Below are 14,108 nucleotides of genomic sequence, written 5' to 3'. Positions count from 1 at the left end.
TTTTGGTCCATAGATTTTGGTATTTTATGTTTGGTAAAGGGCGTTATATATCTTTTTACCATTTTGGCAATTGTTTGATTGTGGTATTTAACAAATTTCGTGAGTGGGTAATTGAAGTGTGAGAATGACTTATTGTATTGAATATGAAATGTGAATGAGACAAGCTACATACACATCATGTTATGTCATGACTCATCTTTACCACTACCTTCATGTGCATGATTGGGTTCACTCAATTACTATAAATTATTCATTCATGTATTCATGGAAGGTAGGGAAGAGCAAAATGTCTCCAACCAAAGATAATGAGAATGGTGAGAGTAACCATGAAGACACCGAGAAGAAGAAAACTCTTGGAGGCATCAAAACCATGCCATTCATTCTAGGTATGTTCCTCCCACCATTCATGTCCCTATCTTTCATATATCTCTAGAATATCTTATCGACATCAATCCAAGTGATGATTCAAAATAGATTTCATACGCATATGATACAAAATGATCCAATGATTGTTTGTATATTTTTCTTAATTATGGCCATGGCTTGTGAGCAGATTTTTAAATTAAAGAAATTCCAAAGGAATAAAGAAACACAAATAAATATTCATATCAATATAAAGTCCGGATTAACAAGCCAATGCCGCTCGTATATGTGGGATGTTACTTGTTAGCAGATAAAATATTTACAAAAGATTATCTAAACAACGATAAAAACGTGTTTCTTTTATAGTCCCATAGTTTGCGCTTTAGCAACTTTACTTTTATATGTTTGTTGAATAAAGGTTAGACAAACAACAGCAAGTTTATACATTCCAAGAATGTAATGCCAAAATCTAAGTTGATTTTCTTTTCTGAATAACCTAAAACGTTGTTTTGCTATGTATTAATTATGGTAATTATATTCCAATATATATATATATATATATATATATATATATATATATATATATATATATATATATATATATATATATATATATATATATATATATATATATATACCTTAGTATGGTAATTAAATAATTTTTATTTAAAACTGAATCAAGCCAGAAATTTTTTTTTTTTTTTTTTTTTTTTTTTTGGCTTTACCAACTCTGCTAAGGATACACATTTAAAGGTAAATAATTCTAATTACGGGACAAGGAAATTTATCGTTAGGCATAGACCAAAATTATCATTTATGTAATCGTATCTCTTGACAGTAAAATCAACTTAATATAGCTCATTTCTAGAAGTTAAGGTTGGTTTTGAGTGAAAATTTTAATAATAAGATATTGTATCAGTTGATTACTAAAAGCAAACCCAGAAATATTTAAAAATTAAGGTGGTTTGAGATCATTTTATTTGGATAATTATATATTTATAGGTCTTTAAATATATACCAAGATCTCAGAGTTACGACACTACTGACATTTTTTGTCATTGGCCTTCACGAGACCTGGGTAGGATAATATAGTTTTTCTTTTATATATATATATATATATATATATATATATATATATATATATATATATATATATATATATATAAAGAGAGAGAGAGTTAGGTTCAAATGTTTTCACTATCTATTGTGTGCATGTATGATTGATTATGGACTAATCATTTTAGTTATTTTTTAAGTGTGTGTATATATATATATATATATATATATATATATATATATATATATATATATATATATATAGAGAGAGAGAGAGAGAGAGAGAGAAGAGAGAGAGAGTTAGGTTCAAATGTTTTCACTATCTATTGTGTGCATGTATGATTGATTCTGAACTAATCATTTTAGTTATTTTTTAAGTATATATATATATATATATATATATATATATATATATATATATATATATATATATATATATATATATATATATATATATATATATATATATATATATATATAGGGGCGTAGCTAAGCTTCAACAAGGTAGGTCCTAGCACCTACCTTTTTTTTTTAAATACAACAAATATATATAGAAAATATGAAGGACCTATCTCATTTTTGCTAAAATACCCACCTACTTTTGCTAAAAGACCTAACTATTTTAGTTTTATTTACATAAGGAATCATGTGGTTTTGGTTCTAGATTCGCTACTATATATATATATATATATATATATATATATATATATATATATATATATATATATATATATACTAGTCGTTTACCCGCACAAAGCGACAGGTGCGCATCAACAAAATGACAAAAAAAATTTGTTAAACAAAATGACGAACAGATAGAGATTTCTTATACCTGGGCTAGGATTAAACGTAAGACATTTTTGGGCTTATTCGATTTTAATAGAAAGAAAAACAAAGGAGGAGGTAGCGAGCATGAGAGAGAACCAAGGTTTTGCGGTCAATGGCAAGGCATTCATGATAGACGAATGCTAGATCAATGCGCCTCTTCCAGTTTATATGAAATGCTTTATAAAGTGTACATCGTATTAGACCGATTCAAATGGATATGAAAAACACTTGGTCAAACTTTGACCCATTCAAAATCTTATCATCATCTTATTTGACTTTTTCATTATTATTGACAGATTCAGTATTTAGCAATTCAATTGGATATGAGCAACACTTGGTCAAAGTTTGACCCATTCAAAATTTTATCATCATCATCTTATTTGACTTTTTCATAAATGTTGACCGGATAAGATTTAGTATTTACCAATTCAATTGGATATTAGAAACACTTGGTCAAACTTTGACCCATTCAAAATCTTATCATCGTCATCTTATTAGACTTTTTCATAAATGTTGACCGGATAAGATTTAGTATTTACTGATTCAATTGGATATGAGGAACACTTGGTCAAACTTTGACTCATTCAAAATCTTATCATCATCATCTTATTTGACTTTTTCATATTTAACCCATTCAATTTGAAGATAAGCTTAGAAGACCTATTCAAAATCTGTCTTTGACCGGATAAGATCTATTATTCTCCGATGCATAAAATTATTGTATATGATGCTTAAAAGCTTGTACCTCTTAAAATTCAGCAAAATCTAGTAAATGCTTTTTAAGGTATATAGGTATAGTTATAGATATAAGATATAAGATATATATATATATATATATATATATATATATATATATATATATATATATATATATATATATATATATATATATAAATTGTAAAAATAAGAGAAAATTGCATAATAGTTGTTAATTTTCTCTTATTTCAATCCTCTAAAATTTAAACTTGTATCATTGGTCTAAAAACGAAACTCAGTTTTTTTTTCTTTATTTGTTATTATTATTACTTTTTTGGATTTAGTCGTACTAAACTTGAAATAGAATATAGACAAAACTTCAAAAACGGTCCCTGTGGTTTTCGAAAATATCAAGTTTAGTCCCTAATTTCAAAAAACCTCACAGATGATCACTGTGGTTTCGAAATTTTTAACAAGTGGTCCTTTTCGCTAACTCCGTTAACATTTGACCGTTAAGTGAATAACATTTTTGTCATTTCACCACCACAGGGACCATTTATGAAGTTTTGCCTTATTTTGTAAAAAAAAGAAAAATTTAATTATTTAATATTAAAGGGCCCCACCCCCCCCACTCTCTCTCTCTCTCTCTCTCTCTCTCTCTCTCTCTCTCTCTCTCTCTCTCTCTCTCTCTCTCTCTCTTCCCTTCCAGTTTTTCTTCACCACCGGCCAAGAAGAGGCTGCCGACCATCGGAGTTGCCTCACCTTTCCCAGCCTCCTCCACCCCCCTCCGTCGAATATGTGATGCCGACAATGGAATCTTCCCTGTTCGTCAAACACCAGCAAGAACAATGTCTGATTTGTGTAAATTCTAGGATTAAGTTTCGTCATCTTGTTTTATGGTGAATTCAATTGCATCGATTCTCTTGAAGTAATCTCCAGTCAGGGGAAATTTCATGATTGAAGCACCACGATACACCATTGTTTACCTAATTTTCAATCTATATGACAAAACTTAATTACCTGATGTACACTTTCATTAACAAGATCGAAGTTTTGTCCACGATACACCACTGTTCACCCACTCGTTCCCAACCACCGCCAGTTTTAGAACCAGATGCAGAACCATCTACATATCTGTATTGTAAAGACGATGAATTTGACAACTTGAAGTTGTTAGCCAGTTACAACTAGGGTTAGACAACACCACCAATGGCAACAAACAAGGAACAATACAAAATTGAGTTACATGATAGTAATCTGTTCTACCTAGAACATTAGGGCATTTTGACAATTTTAATTTTTTCATACAGAAGAATGGGAAATAGATATCATGAATTGAGTATTCACCTGAATGGACTCATCTGGACTTCATCCAATCATATTTACAAGGTTGTATTCACATGTTACAGCTAATAGGGGTTGTGGTCATCGTCTTCATCAATTCGAGAAGGGAAAAAACACATAGGAAGTAGAAAAGGTTTCGTGTGGAAGATTTGTTGCCGAGACCGACGATCCCGTTTTTCCGACGAGTTCGTTTCTTCCTCGGTATTTAACCCAACAACGGGACTATGGGAACGGATGGAATACAACAATAACTAAGGGAGGGTGCTACACGATGGTTGTGAGCTCGAAGGGTGGTATGGGAAAACTCCGATGGTCGGCAGCCTCTTCTAGGCTGGTGATGAAGAAAAACGGGAAGGGAAGGAGAGAAAGAGAGAGAGAGAGAGAGAGAGAGAGAGAGAGAGAGAGAGAGAAAGAAAGAGAAGAAAGAGAAAGAGAGTCCATTATCTCATATTAAGGATACTTCTATAAAATAAATAATGTATTTCCACATATAACAAAAAATGTTTCTATAAAGATTCTCAACACATTTCGCCTTATAATCAAGCATTAGTAGATATGAATATATTTTGTTGCTTCTAAAGTATAACATATTTCATAGAAAAACATTAGGGAAATATAGTAAAGCTATAATTTTATACAGTATTCATTATGTAATAATTTATATCTTGTAGAGACGAGCTAACAACCATATAAAATTCATAATTAATGTGGTTTTGGTTTAAAATTGGCAGCTAATGAAGTATGTGACAGATTTGCGGGAACAGGGTTCCATGCCAACTTGATAACATACTTGACCCAACAGTTGAACCTTCCAATGGTTAAGGCATCTAACATATTAACAAATTTTGGAGGGACGTCGAGTTTCATGCCCCTTATCGGTGCTCTAATTGCTGATTCTTTTGCGGGCCGCTTTTATACAATTGTTATTGGCCTCTTCGTTTATTTATTGGTATGTATCTTTTCTCATTATGATTTTGTCCCTATATATGTATGTATGTATGTATGTGTATATCTATCTATACACACACACACCCATATATATATATATATATATATATATATATATATATATATATATATATATATATATATATATAGTTAGGATCTTTTGAGAACTCATATATCCGTGAGAACACAAAAACCTTTTTTTTATTGTAGATTTATTTTTTAAAAAAAAAAAAAAGCAAAAGTATGCACCTATAAAACATGCACATTTAAGAACTTTTGTTTAAACAAATTTCCAAAAAAAGTATATATATATATATATATATATATATATATATATATATATATATATATATATATATATATATATATATGTGTGTGTGTGTGTGTGCGCGCGCGCGCGCACACGCATGTATGCATATTTGCATCAAGTGATATGCATATCTACACATTTCATGTGTACATAGTTTTTTGGACTTATTTCAACAAAATATCTATATATGCATATTGTAGAGATGGATAAATCTTTTTCTTTTTTCTTTTTCTTGAAAAAAATCTATAGCAAAAAAGGTGTTCGAGTTCTCATAGATATATGAGTTCTCAATAAATAAATATATATATATATATATATATATATATATATATATATATATATATATATATATATATATATATATATATATATAACCTTGTACCGCCGCAAAATTAGTGTCATTAGCGATATGTTCTTTATAAAACAAAGTTGCATCCCATGAGCAAATAACCCTTATTTTCCTATTCCACTGATAAAAGTAAAGTTAAATAGTTCGACCCACCTCAAAGTCGTCAATGCCATCACCGTCTGAAGAATCTATTTAAAACACTCTTTCTTATACAAAAGTAGATCTTTAAGGCTTAAGGGAGTCATACCAAAGGCTGTTAAATTCCGCATTATCCATCACCTTCTCCAACACAATGTCAAGGAAATAGAAACGACAAAATGTTACCGAGGAAGACATCAAATCTCAGTATGTAGAGCACCAAGTGTCGTGTTGTCGATGCCACATTATCTTCCATGTCATTGGTGTCTAGCTCTTGCCCTTCCCACTCTTTACAGCCTAATACACATTTGCTTCGACCATGCCCCAAAGCTAGCCTCTAATATTTAATGAAAAAACATATAATGTTAAACTTTTTATGAGTTCCATTCATCAGAATTATTGTTTTAACATGTTTTTCTTGGCCTTATTAAATCGCACACACACTCACCTCCAATATACCTAACTGCAAGGTGAGTTGATTCTTACATAAATGTTTTTCTATATTGTAACACTGTCAATTTTCAAACAAAATTTTTCATTTTAAAATACATAAAAACTCATGTCATATTTCTCAAAAATCACAATCGTCTCAAATTTTAAACACAATTTCACAAAATAAATAATAGTATCCCAGAATCCTTAATCATGGTCTTGACAGATGTGTACAATCAAGTCGGCGCCTTCCCGCAATTATGAGAAGTATCTGAAACACATAATACACAACACAGAAAGAATGAAGCTTAGTGAGTTCCCCAAAATACCACATACATAAATAATAAGCCTCTTATGGCTATAACTCGGCATGGACCCTCCGGTCTCATGCGTCTCGGTGAAGACCCTCCAGTCTCACGGCTCAGTGTGGACCCTTCGGTCATGTGTCTCGGTGAGGACCCTCCAGTCTCACAGCTCGGGTTAGACCCTCCAGTCCTATGTCTCTGTGAAGACTCTCCAGTCTCACAACTCGGTTTGGACCCTCCGGTCCGATCTCAGTAAAACACAGAATAACATAGCATATATCACAAAGACAATATGCATAATATCACATAACTCAATATAAGCACATAGGACCCTCCGGTCGATAACGCAATTAAGACCCTCTGGTCACTCGCTATTACCTCTCAGGTAAGTATAGTGAGAAGACTCACCTCAAAAGTAAGCGAGTAGATCTAGCACCTCACGAACAGTCTAGACTCTGACTACCTAATATAATTATTTCTAATAAGCAACTTGTAATAACCACTTGATATGCTAAACTAACTCCTCCATTAAATCTCAAAGGGTGAAAAGACCATTTTACCCCACTATGGTCTCTAAGGCCCATAGTTGACCAAACCCTAAAAGTCTACAAAAGTCAACGCTCTATTCAACAGTCCATGTTGACTAAACTCGTCGAGTGCACCCATGCAACTCGTCGAGTTCCTTCGTTTTCTCTGGAATATCTGCAAAATCCATTTCAACTCGCCGACTTGTCTCATCAACTCACTGAGTCGTACCACGTACAGTTGACTCGTCGAGTTGGCTCGTACACTCGTCGAGTCCCCATAACTAACTTCTCATGTAGATGATTTTAAGCAGAATTAAGGTCCCTAACTCTAGATCTAGCCTACGCAGGCTGAAATACCACGTAAAGCTACAAACTTTACATCCATGCATGACATCTAGGGCTCGAAATGCCAACATAAGCTCCATATAGGGTTAGATGCATAACAGCTTGCCTCTACCTTAATACAACTCGGATCTGTGTGCTCATAAGACCTCCTACAGTCCAGATCTGAGGTTACAATCTCATGACATGCTCAAATGACTAAATAACCAAAAGATAGATGGGAGAAACCCTAAAACTCCCTAAAATGAGATCTAACAAAAGAAATGGTCAAGATGGTAGATTTTTACCTCCAACAGAAGCTAATCAATGAAGAACACTGGATCCCACAGTCCCTCCTCGATCCAATCCGTGTTGCTCTCCAAATCTCCTCCCAAAAATGCACCAGAACACTAAAATTAGCCTTTCTCTCTCTCTCACAACGAGTGAAACTAGTCTAGGGTTTCTCACAAAGCTCTAAGATGACAAAGGAGGCGGATATCAAGGCTTAAGGTTCTTTAAATAGGACACAAACCTTGAAAATCAGGGTTTTCTCACTCAACACCTACTCATCGAGTTGGGGTCCTCCAACTCGTCGAGTAGACTCAAAAAATCACGCGACCATTAACTCCTCTAGTCGGCAAGTTTGGGCATCCAATTCGTCAAGTTCCTCTGAAATAAAGAATGTAAACAACTAAATATTATACATAACAATATATATATATATATATATATATATATATATATATATATATATATATATATATATATATATCATTGTTGTATATGGCAAAAAAAACATGTGTACAAATCAGCTCCAACTTCAATATCATTACTTTCCTGTATGATTAAATGATTGTGCAAGATGTGGCTATCACACAACATATTTGTGAATCCAAGTATGAATAACTAATAATCATTACTTATTAATATGACTTGTTAAGACATCTACTACCTATTAAACTCTATATTGGTTAACATATTTTCATATCAACATTCAACTTTTATATAAAATTACAATTTCACTTCTTTAATACACTAAACTCTATAGTTTAATAGCTCAAAATTACAATTTCACTTCTTTAATACACTAAACTCTATAGTTTAATAGCTCTTTCAAAAAAAAAAAAAAAAAAAAAAACTCTATAGTTTAATAGAATATATTTAAAAAAAAATGAAAAAAATTGCTTTTCTCCTTGAATAGTACGATAATGAATAATGATTCTAGAATATAATACCATGCGGTTCCCTAACTAGGTTCAGCCAAACCAGTTCAAGAAAAAACATGTTCAACTAGAAAAATTACCGCTTCAACGTATATAAAAACTTGTGGTGAGAGGACCAAGTCTAGACCAATCATTCCTTATTTTCTTTTACTAAAATCAACTTAAACTTAGAGTAAAACCGGTATGAACCATACCTCGACAAGTTTCAAGGGGTGAAAATATATAAACGACAACATCTATTTATAATGGAAAACCTTTCATCATTTTCTTTTTAGAGTTGGTGTGAGACTCATTTTTGTATGTTATGTATTGTACTGTCTCTATAGTCTATAACTCTTTTTTTTTTGTATAATAATATAAGGTAGATCCTTCAAATTTTCTAAGGAATGTCGTTAATTTTTGAGTATAAGATTCTCAATATTTATAAATTTAAGTGGGTCAAAGGACCATCGGCGGACCTATATGTATGGCCGAGATAACATGTGTTACCCTTCAAAAATTTTGACATATTTTTTTTTAAGAAAAATTTCTAACATAATATAATTTTTCTAGTTTGCTATCCTTAAAATCATAACTGCTACCTTGATATTTTGTTCTAGGTCCACCAGAACAAATAACCATTAATCTTCAAATTTAATGAATTTCAATTTATCATCTTATTACGGTTAGGTTTAATCCAATAAATATTTAGGGGCCACCAACGGCACCGGTAACCCTAGACTTTTCCGGCCGCAGTGTAAAATTTTTCGAAATTTTTAAATTTTTTCTACTATTATGCGACCCCTAACTTTCCCGTATAACCTTTACTCTGAAATCCTGCGTTCGGCCCTATTCCTAAGCTAACTACAATTTTGATTAGAACAACCCATCGACCGAAGAATCAAACCCTCTTTCTATATGACACAAATCCACCAGTTAAAATACTTTGTAATCACTCCCAAGTCCCATCGACATAGGCCTATATCCCCCACAACATTTTGCTGCCCCACGTGTAATCACTCCCAAGTCCCAGTCCGAGGTGGGATTTTTTGGCCACATACTCATACTCATAATAATAACTCAAGATCTAAAATATCAACTACGTGAAGATTGGGTTGGGTCACCCCACTACTAGGTTTAGCCCAATTCCGTAGGCCCATAGATAACTCAAAAACTGTCAACGCATCTTTCAAAATAATTTGAAATTAAAATATCATCCTACATTTGGATTATATAAAAAATTGGAATGTCAAAATGATAAATAAGTAATAACCAAATTACCATGTTGTCTTTATAGATTGTTATTTGTTTTATAAATAGATATATATGAGAAAATGACCCGAAACACTTGTTTCTAACACCAATTTGTTGAAAATTTCAAATTTATATGATTAATTCATATCGAAAAATGGTTTGCATAATTTTTAAGATAATATTTTAGTCAAACCTCATATGACTCGTTTGATCAACAGGGGATGGTCTGCATCACCACATCATCAATACTACCACAGCTACGGCCACCGCCATGTCCAACCAAAGAGAACTGCATAGAAGCTTCTTCCTCTCAGCTATGGATCCTCTACCTTTGCCTCTTCCTCACCTCCCTCGGCTCCGGCGCCATCCGCCCTAACGTTGTGACCTTCGCCGCTGATCAATTTGACATGTCCACCGGCAAATCAAACCCCAGCAGCGTCGGACGCAACTTCTTCAATTGGTACTACTTTTGCATGGGACTCGCAACACTCACAGCTCTAACAGTTGTCGTTTATGTCCAAGATCGTGTCGGTTGGGGATTGGGTCTCGGTATCCCAACCATCGCAATGGTTTTGTCGTTCCTCGCGTTTGTGGTCGCAGCTCATCTTTATAGAAGGGTGAAACCCGAAGGTAGCCCATTGGTTCGAGTCGCTCAGGTGGTGGTTGCTGCTGTTAAAAAAAGGAAACTGGTTGTACAAGAAAACGTGACACCTCTTTACGAAAATAGGAAGTTAGATGCTGGTATTTCAGCGGATGGAAGACTTCTTCATACTAATACGTTAAAGTAATTGATTACCACTACTTTGACATTAAAGCAAAAAGTGATAAAGTTCATAACTCATAAATAAGTTTTGTCATCAATATTGTCATATCACAGGTGGTTTGATCGAGCTGCGATTGTAACACAAGATGACATAAAAGATCCTTCATGTCCGAACTTGTGGAGGCTAGCGACAGTCCATAGGGTGGAGGAGATAAAATCCGTCATACGAATGATACCCATATGGGCGGCGGCGATTCTCCATGTCACGTCGCAATCCCATCAACATAGCTTCATCATCATACAAGCAGGAACCATGGATCGCCATATGTCCCCTTCTTTCGAAATTCCACCTGCAAGTCTATCGATCTTCGGTGTCCTCACCATGCTCATCTGTCTCTCGACCTACAAGCGTTTCTTCGTCCCATTTGCACGACGCTTCACCAAAAACCCTGTCGGCATCACATGCTTGCAAAGAATGGGTATCGGTTTTGCTATAAACATATTAGCAACATTAGTCTCGGCAATGGTTGAAATAAAGCGCAAACAAGTAGCATCTGATCATAACCTACTTGACAAACCAAACGTCGTGATTCCTATATCTGTTTTCTGGCTCGTTCCTCAGTTTTGCTTGCATGGTGTAGCGGAGGCGTTCATGTCAGTTGGGCATTTGGAGTTTCTTTACGATCAATCACCGGAAAGCATGAGAAGTACTTGCATGGCGCTGAATTGGATTGCAGTAGCCATAGGGAGCTACATTGGGACGTTGGTGGTATCGTTGATTCATGAGTACACCGGAAAGGAACACAACTGGCTACCAGATCGGAATCTGAACAAGGGGAAGTTGGATTATTACTATTGGTTGATGAGTGGAATACAAGTTGTGAACTTAATGTATTACGTGACCTGTGCTTATTACTATACAAATAAACCGCTGGAATTGATTAAAGATGGACAAGGGGAAGGCGATTTGGAGTTGGCTGAAGACAAATCGGTCTCTTCAAAGTCGTTATTGGATGGCCGGAATCGAGATAGTGAAGAAAACGGGCATCAAGATTACAAGGAGAAGAGAAGCTTATAGTTAGTTATATAGGGATCAATCCTGGACAATATGGTTAGGTAGTTACTAACCGCATGGCAATGTAATAAAACTGGATTCATAATTCCTATAATGTACGTACTCGTATTCATAATTAATTATAAATGTTCATCCTGTAAAGTTCTCTTTTTCATTTTTTGAGTGTTAAGTGCAATCTTAATTTGCAACTGGAACTATGATTTGGGTCGAAAATAAAATATATATAAAATTGAAGAGAAGAAGGAATGGTCAAAGTCAAATTTTATAATTTTAGGCTTAATATGTAATTTTTTACAAGCTCCATCCATGTTTCAACCCGGGTCTTCGAAATCAAATACATTGGATACGTTTGAACGTTAATTTACCCATAATAAAAGTAGCGATTTTGTTTTTAATTTATGAAATTTCAAGACTTTACGTAAATGAGAATAAGAGTTATCATGTGATAAGTTATGAATCATACGTGTTGTTATTACCAATTATACATGTGATCCGAGAATATTACACCATATTTATTCTCTTTCATCATGGAAATTTGATCCGGAATCCGGATGAGGATTCATACTATTTGTTTTACAAGATCTATGTAGATCTTGTGATACCCCATTAATTAAGCCCGATCGATTCGTACAGAATTCCTCATCTTTCTTAATAAATAAAGGTTTTTTTTGCCACATGTCAATCTCTTATGAGTTATGACACTTGTAATTTTGTAGTATTTTTGAAATTAAATATTATCCATTTGTCAATTTTTGGTTTGTTTCAATGTTTAGAATTAAAATCATATACTTACTTATATATATAAAGTATTAAATATCATATATTTGATATTAAATTGCAATAAATACGTTTCTTTCTTCCTTATTTTAAAATTATACATTAAAAAATATTTTTTATTTATATTTTAATGTTTAATATTTTTTTAAATCAACCCGTGTAATACATGGGGCTCACACCTAGTCCTTATTAATAAATGAAGGTTTTTTTTGCCACTTGTCAAATTTTCAAGAGTTTTGCCACATGTAATTTTGTGAGAGTTTTAGAATTATTATTTTCCACTTGTCATTTTTTGAGAATTTCCATTTTCTAAAATAAAATTTCATATAAGGAAATAAAATCATTTTATTAATTTGATAATAAAGTCTCATACATGCTCTAAAGAAGATTTGATTTTTTTATAAATGTTTCAAAAGGTTACATTATGATATGTAAAAGTATTATTTTATAAAATATTTAATGGTTAAATATTAATATTAAATTTTTATTTTTAATAAACCCGTGTAATACACGGGTCTCACAACTAGTGTAAAATGAAAGACATATATTTGCAACCCGATTTTCCTCATGGGCTCATATTAAGGTCATATCACTACTAGAAAATTGCCTTTTTACGGCTTTACCTACAACAGATTCCGTAGGTAATATGTAGGTAAAACGGTTTATCTATGGATTGCCTATGGAAACAAATCCGTAGGAATATAGCTCGTGGGTAATTGGTTTTGACGGATTGCCTATGAAATTTCCTACACACTGCCTACGGAATTTTTGTCGGTAATTTACCTACGGGTTGCCTACAACTACATTTATCTACTGATTACCTACATAACATTGTTTACTACAGATTATCTATAGAATTATCATCTACAGAATTCTTACATAATTATTACTTATCGATATCATTGTCTAAGGATTGCCTACAAAATATTTTACTATAGATTGCCTATAACTTTTCCAATTTGTTGTGACAGATTTATCTATCGAAAATCCGTCACTAAATGGATTTTATTTTTAAAAAACTGAAATAATTGTTATAAACTCTGTTGGGGAATTCGAAATAGGGATATAAAAATTTGGATAACAAACAGGAATCGTGTAAACACTTTCCTTGTTTGATATTTTAACCATATATGCCTTGGGTGTCACGAAATCCAAACTGGGATAATTCCTGATGTAACAATTCTGATTTTAGGCACAAAATCAGAATCAATTTTGAGAAGAAGATGAAGAAAGTAGCGTTTCTCGGTTTTTTGTGTTTCAAAGGAGTCGTTGTTTCCCGGATTTATCCACTCAACGGATAAACGAGAACAGTTTGCATCTTTCAGAAAGACAGATTAGTCCTTGAATTTGCATCTTTCAAGAATGACAGTAGATTAGGGTTCGATATATACTAACAATGTTTAGTAAATACAAGTGTGCA

The 14,108-nt window shown here is 33.0% G+C and overlaps 1 protein-coding gene across 2 annotated transcripts; it reads left to right on the top strand.

Moving 5' to 3' along the window:
• The first annotated feature begins 227 nt into the window (after nt 1–227).
• On the top strand, nt 228–12,065 carry LOC111891766 (protein NRT1/ PTR FAMILY 3.1). 2 transcript variants are annotated; one of them, XM_023887831.3, is made up of 4 exons: nt 228–386; nt 5,019–5,236; nt 10,292–10,857; nt 10,951–12,065. In XM_023887831.3, exons 1-4 carry the CDS (start codon nt 257–259, stop codon nt 11,912–11,914), a joined length of 1,878 nt encoding a protein of 625 aa, XP_023743599.1. In that variant the 5' UTR covers nt 228–256; the 3' UTR covers nt 11,915–12,065. The 2 variants fall into 2 exon arrangements, with proteins under 2 accessions (XP_023743599.1, XP_042751373.1); XM_042895439.2 differs by lacking the exon at nt 5,019–5,236 and having other exon boundaries at nt 247–386.
• The last annotated feature ends 2,043 nt before the right edge of the window (nt 12,066–14,108 follow it).

The sequence above is a fragment of the Lactuca sativa genome, chromosome 5 (genome assembly GCF_002870075.4).
Source record: "Lactuca sativa cultivar Salinas chromosome 5, Lsat_Salinas_v11, whole genome shotgun sequence".
Taxonomy (NCBI): Eukaryota; Viridiplantae; Streptophyta; class Magnoliopsida; order Asterales; family Asteraceae; genus Lactuca; species Lactuca sativa.
The sequence above is the reverse complement of the archived record's forward strand: the minus strand, read 5'-3'. Positions and strand labels throughout refer to the sequence as shown.

Excerpts from the sequence above, each read along its gene's own strand:
- LOC111891766 (XM_023887831.3), top strand. The coding sequence starts at position 257 with ATGTATTCATGGAAGGTAGGGAAGAGCAAAATGTCTCCAACCAAAGAT. Across the intron at positions 5,237-10,291 it reads GCCTCTTCGTTTATTTATTG|GGGATGGTCTGCATCACCAC; the intron begins GTATGTATCTTT and ends TTTGATCAACAG. Across the intron at positions 10,858-10,950 it reads CTTCATACTAATACGTTAAA|GTGGTTTGATCGAGCTGCGA; the intron begins GTAATTGATTAC and ends GTCATATCACAG.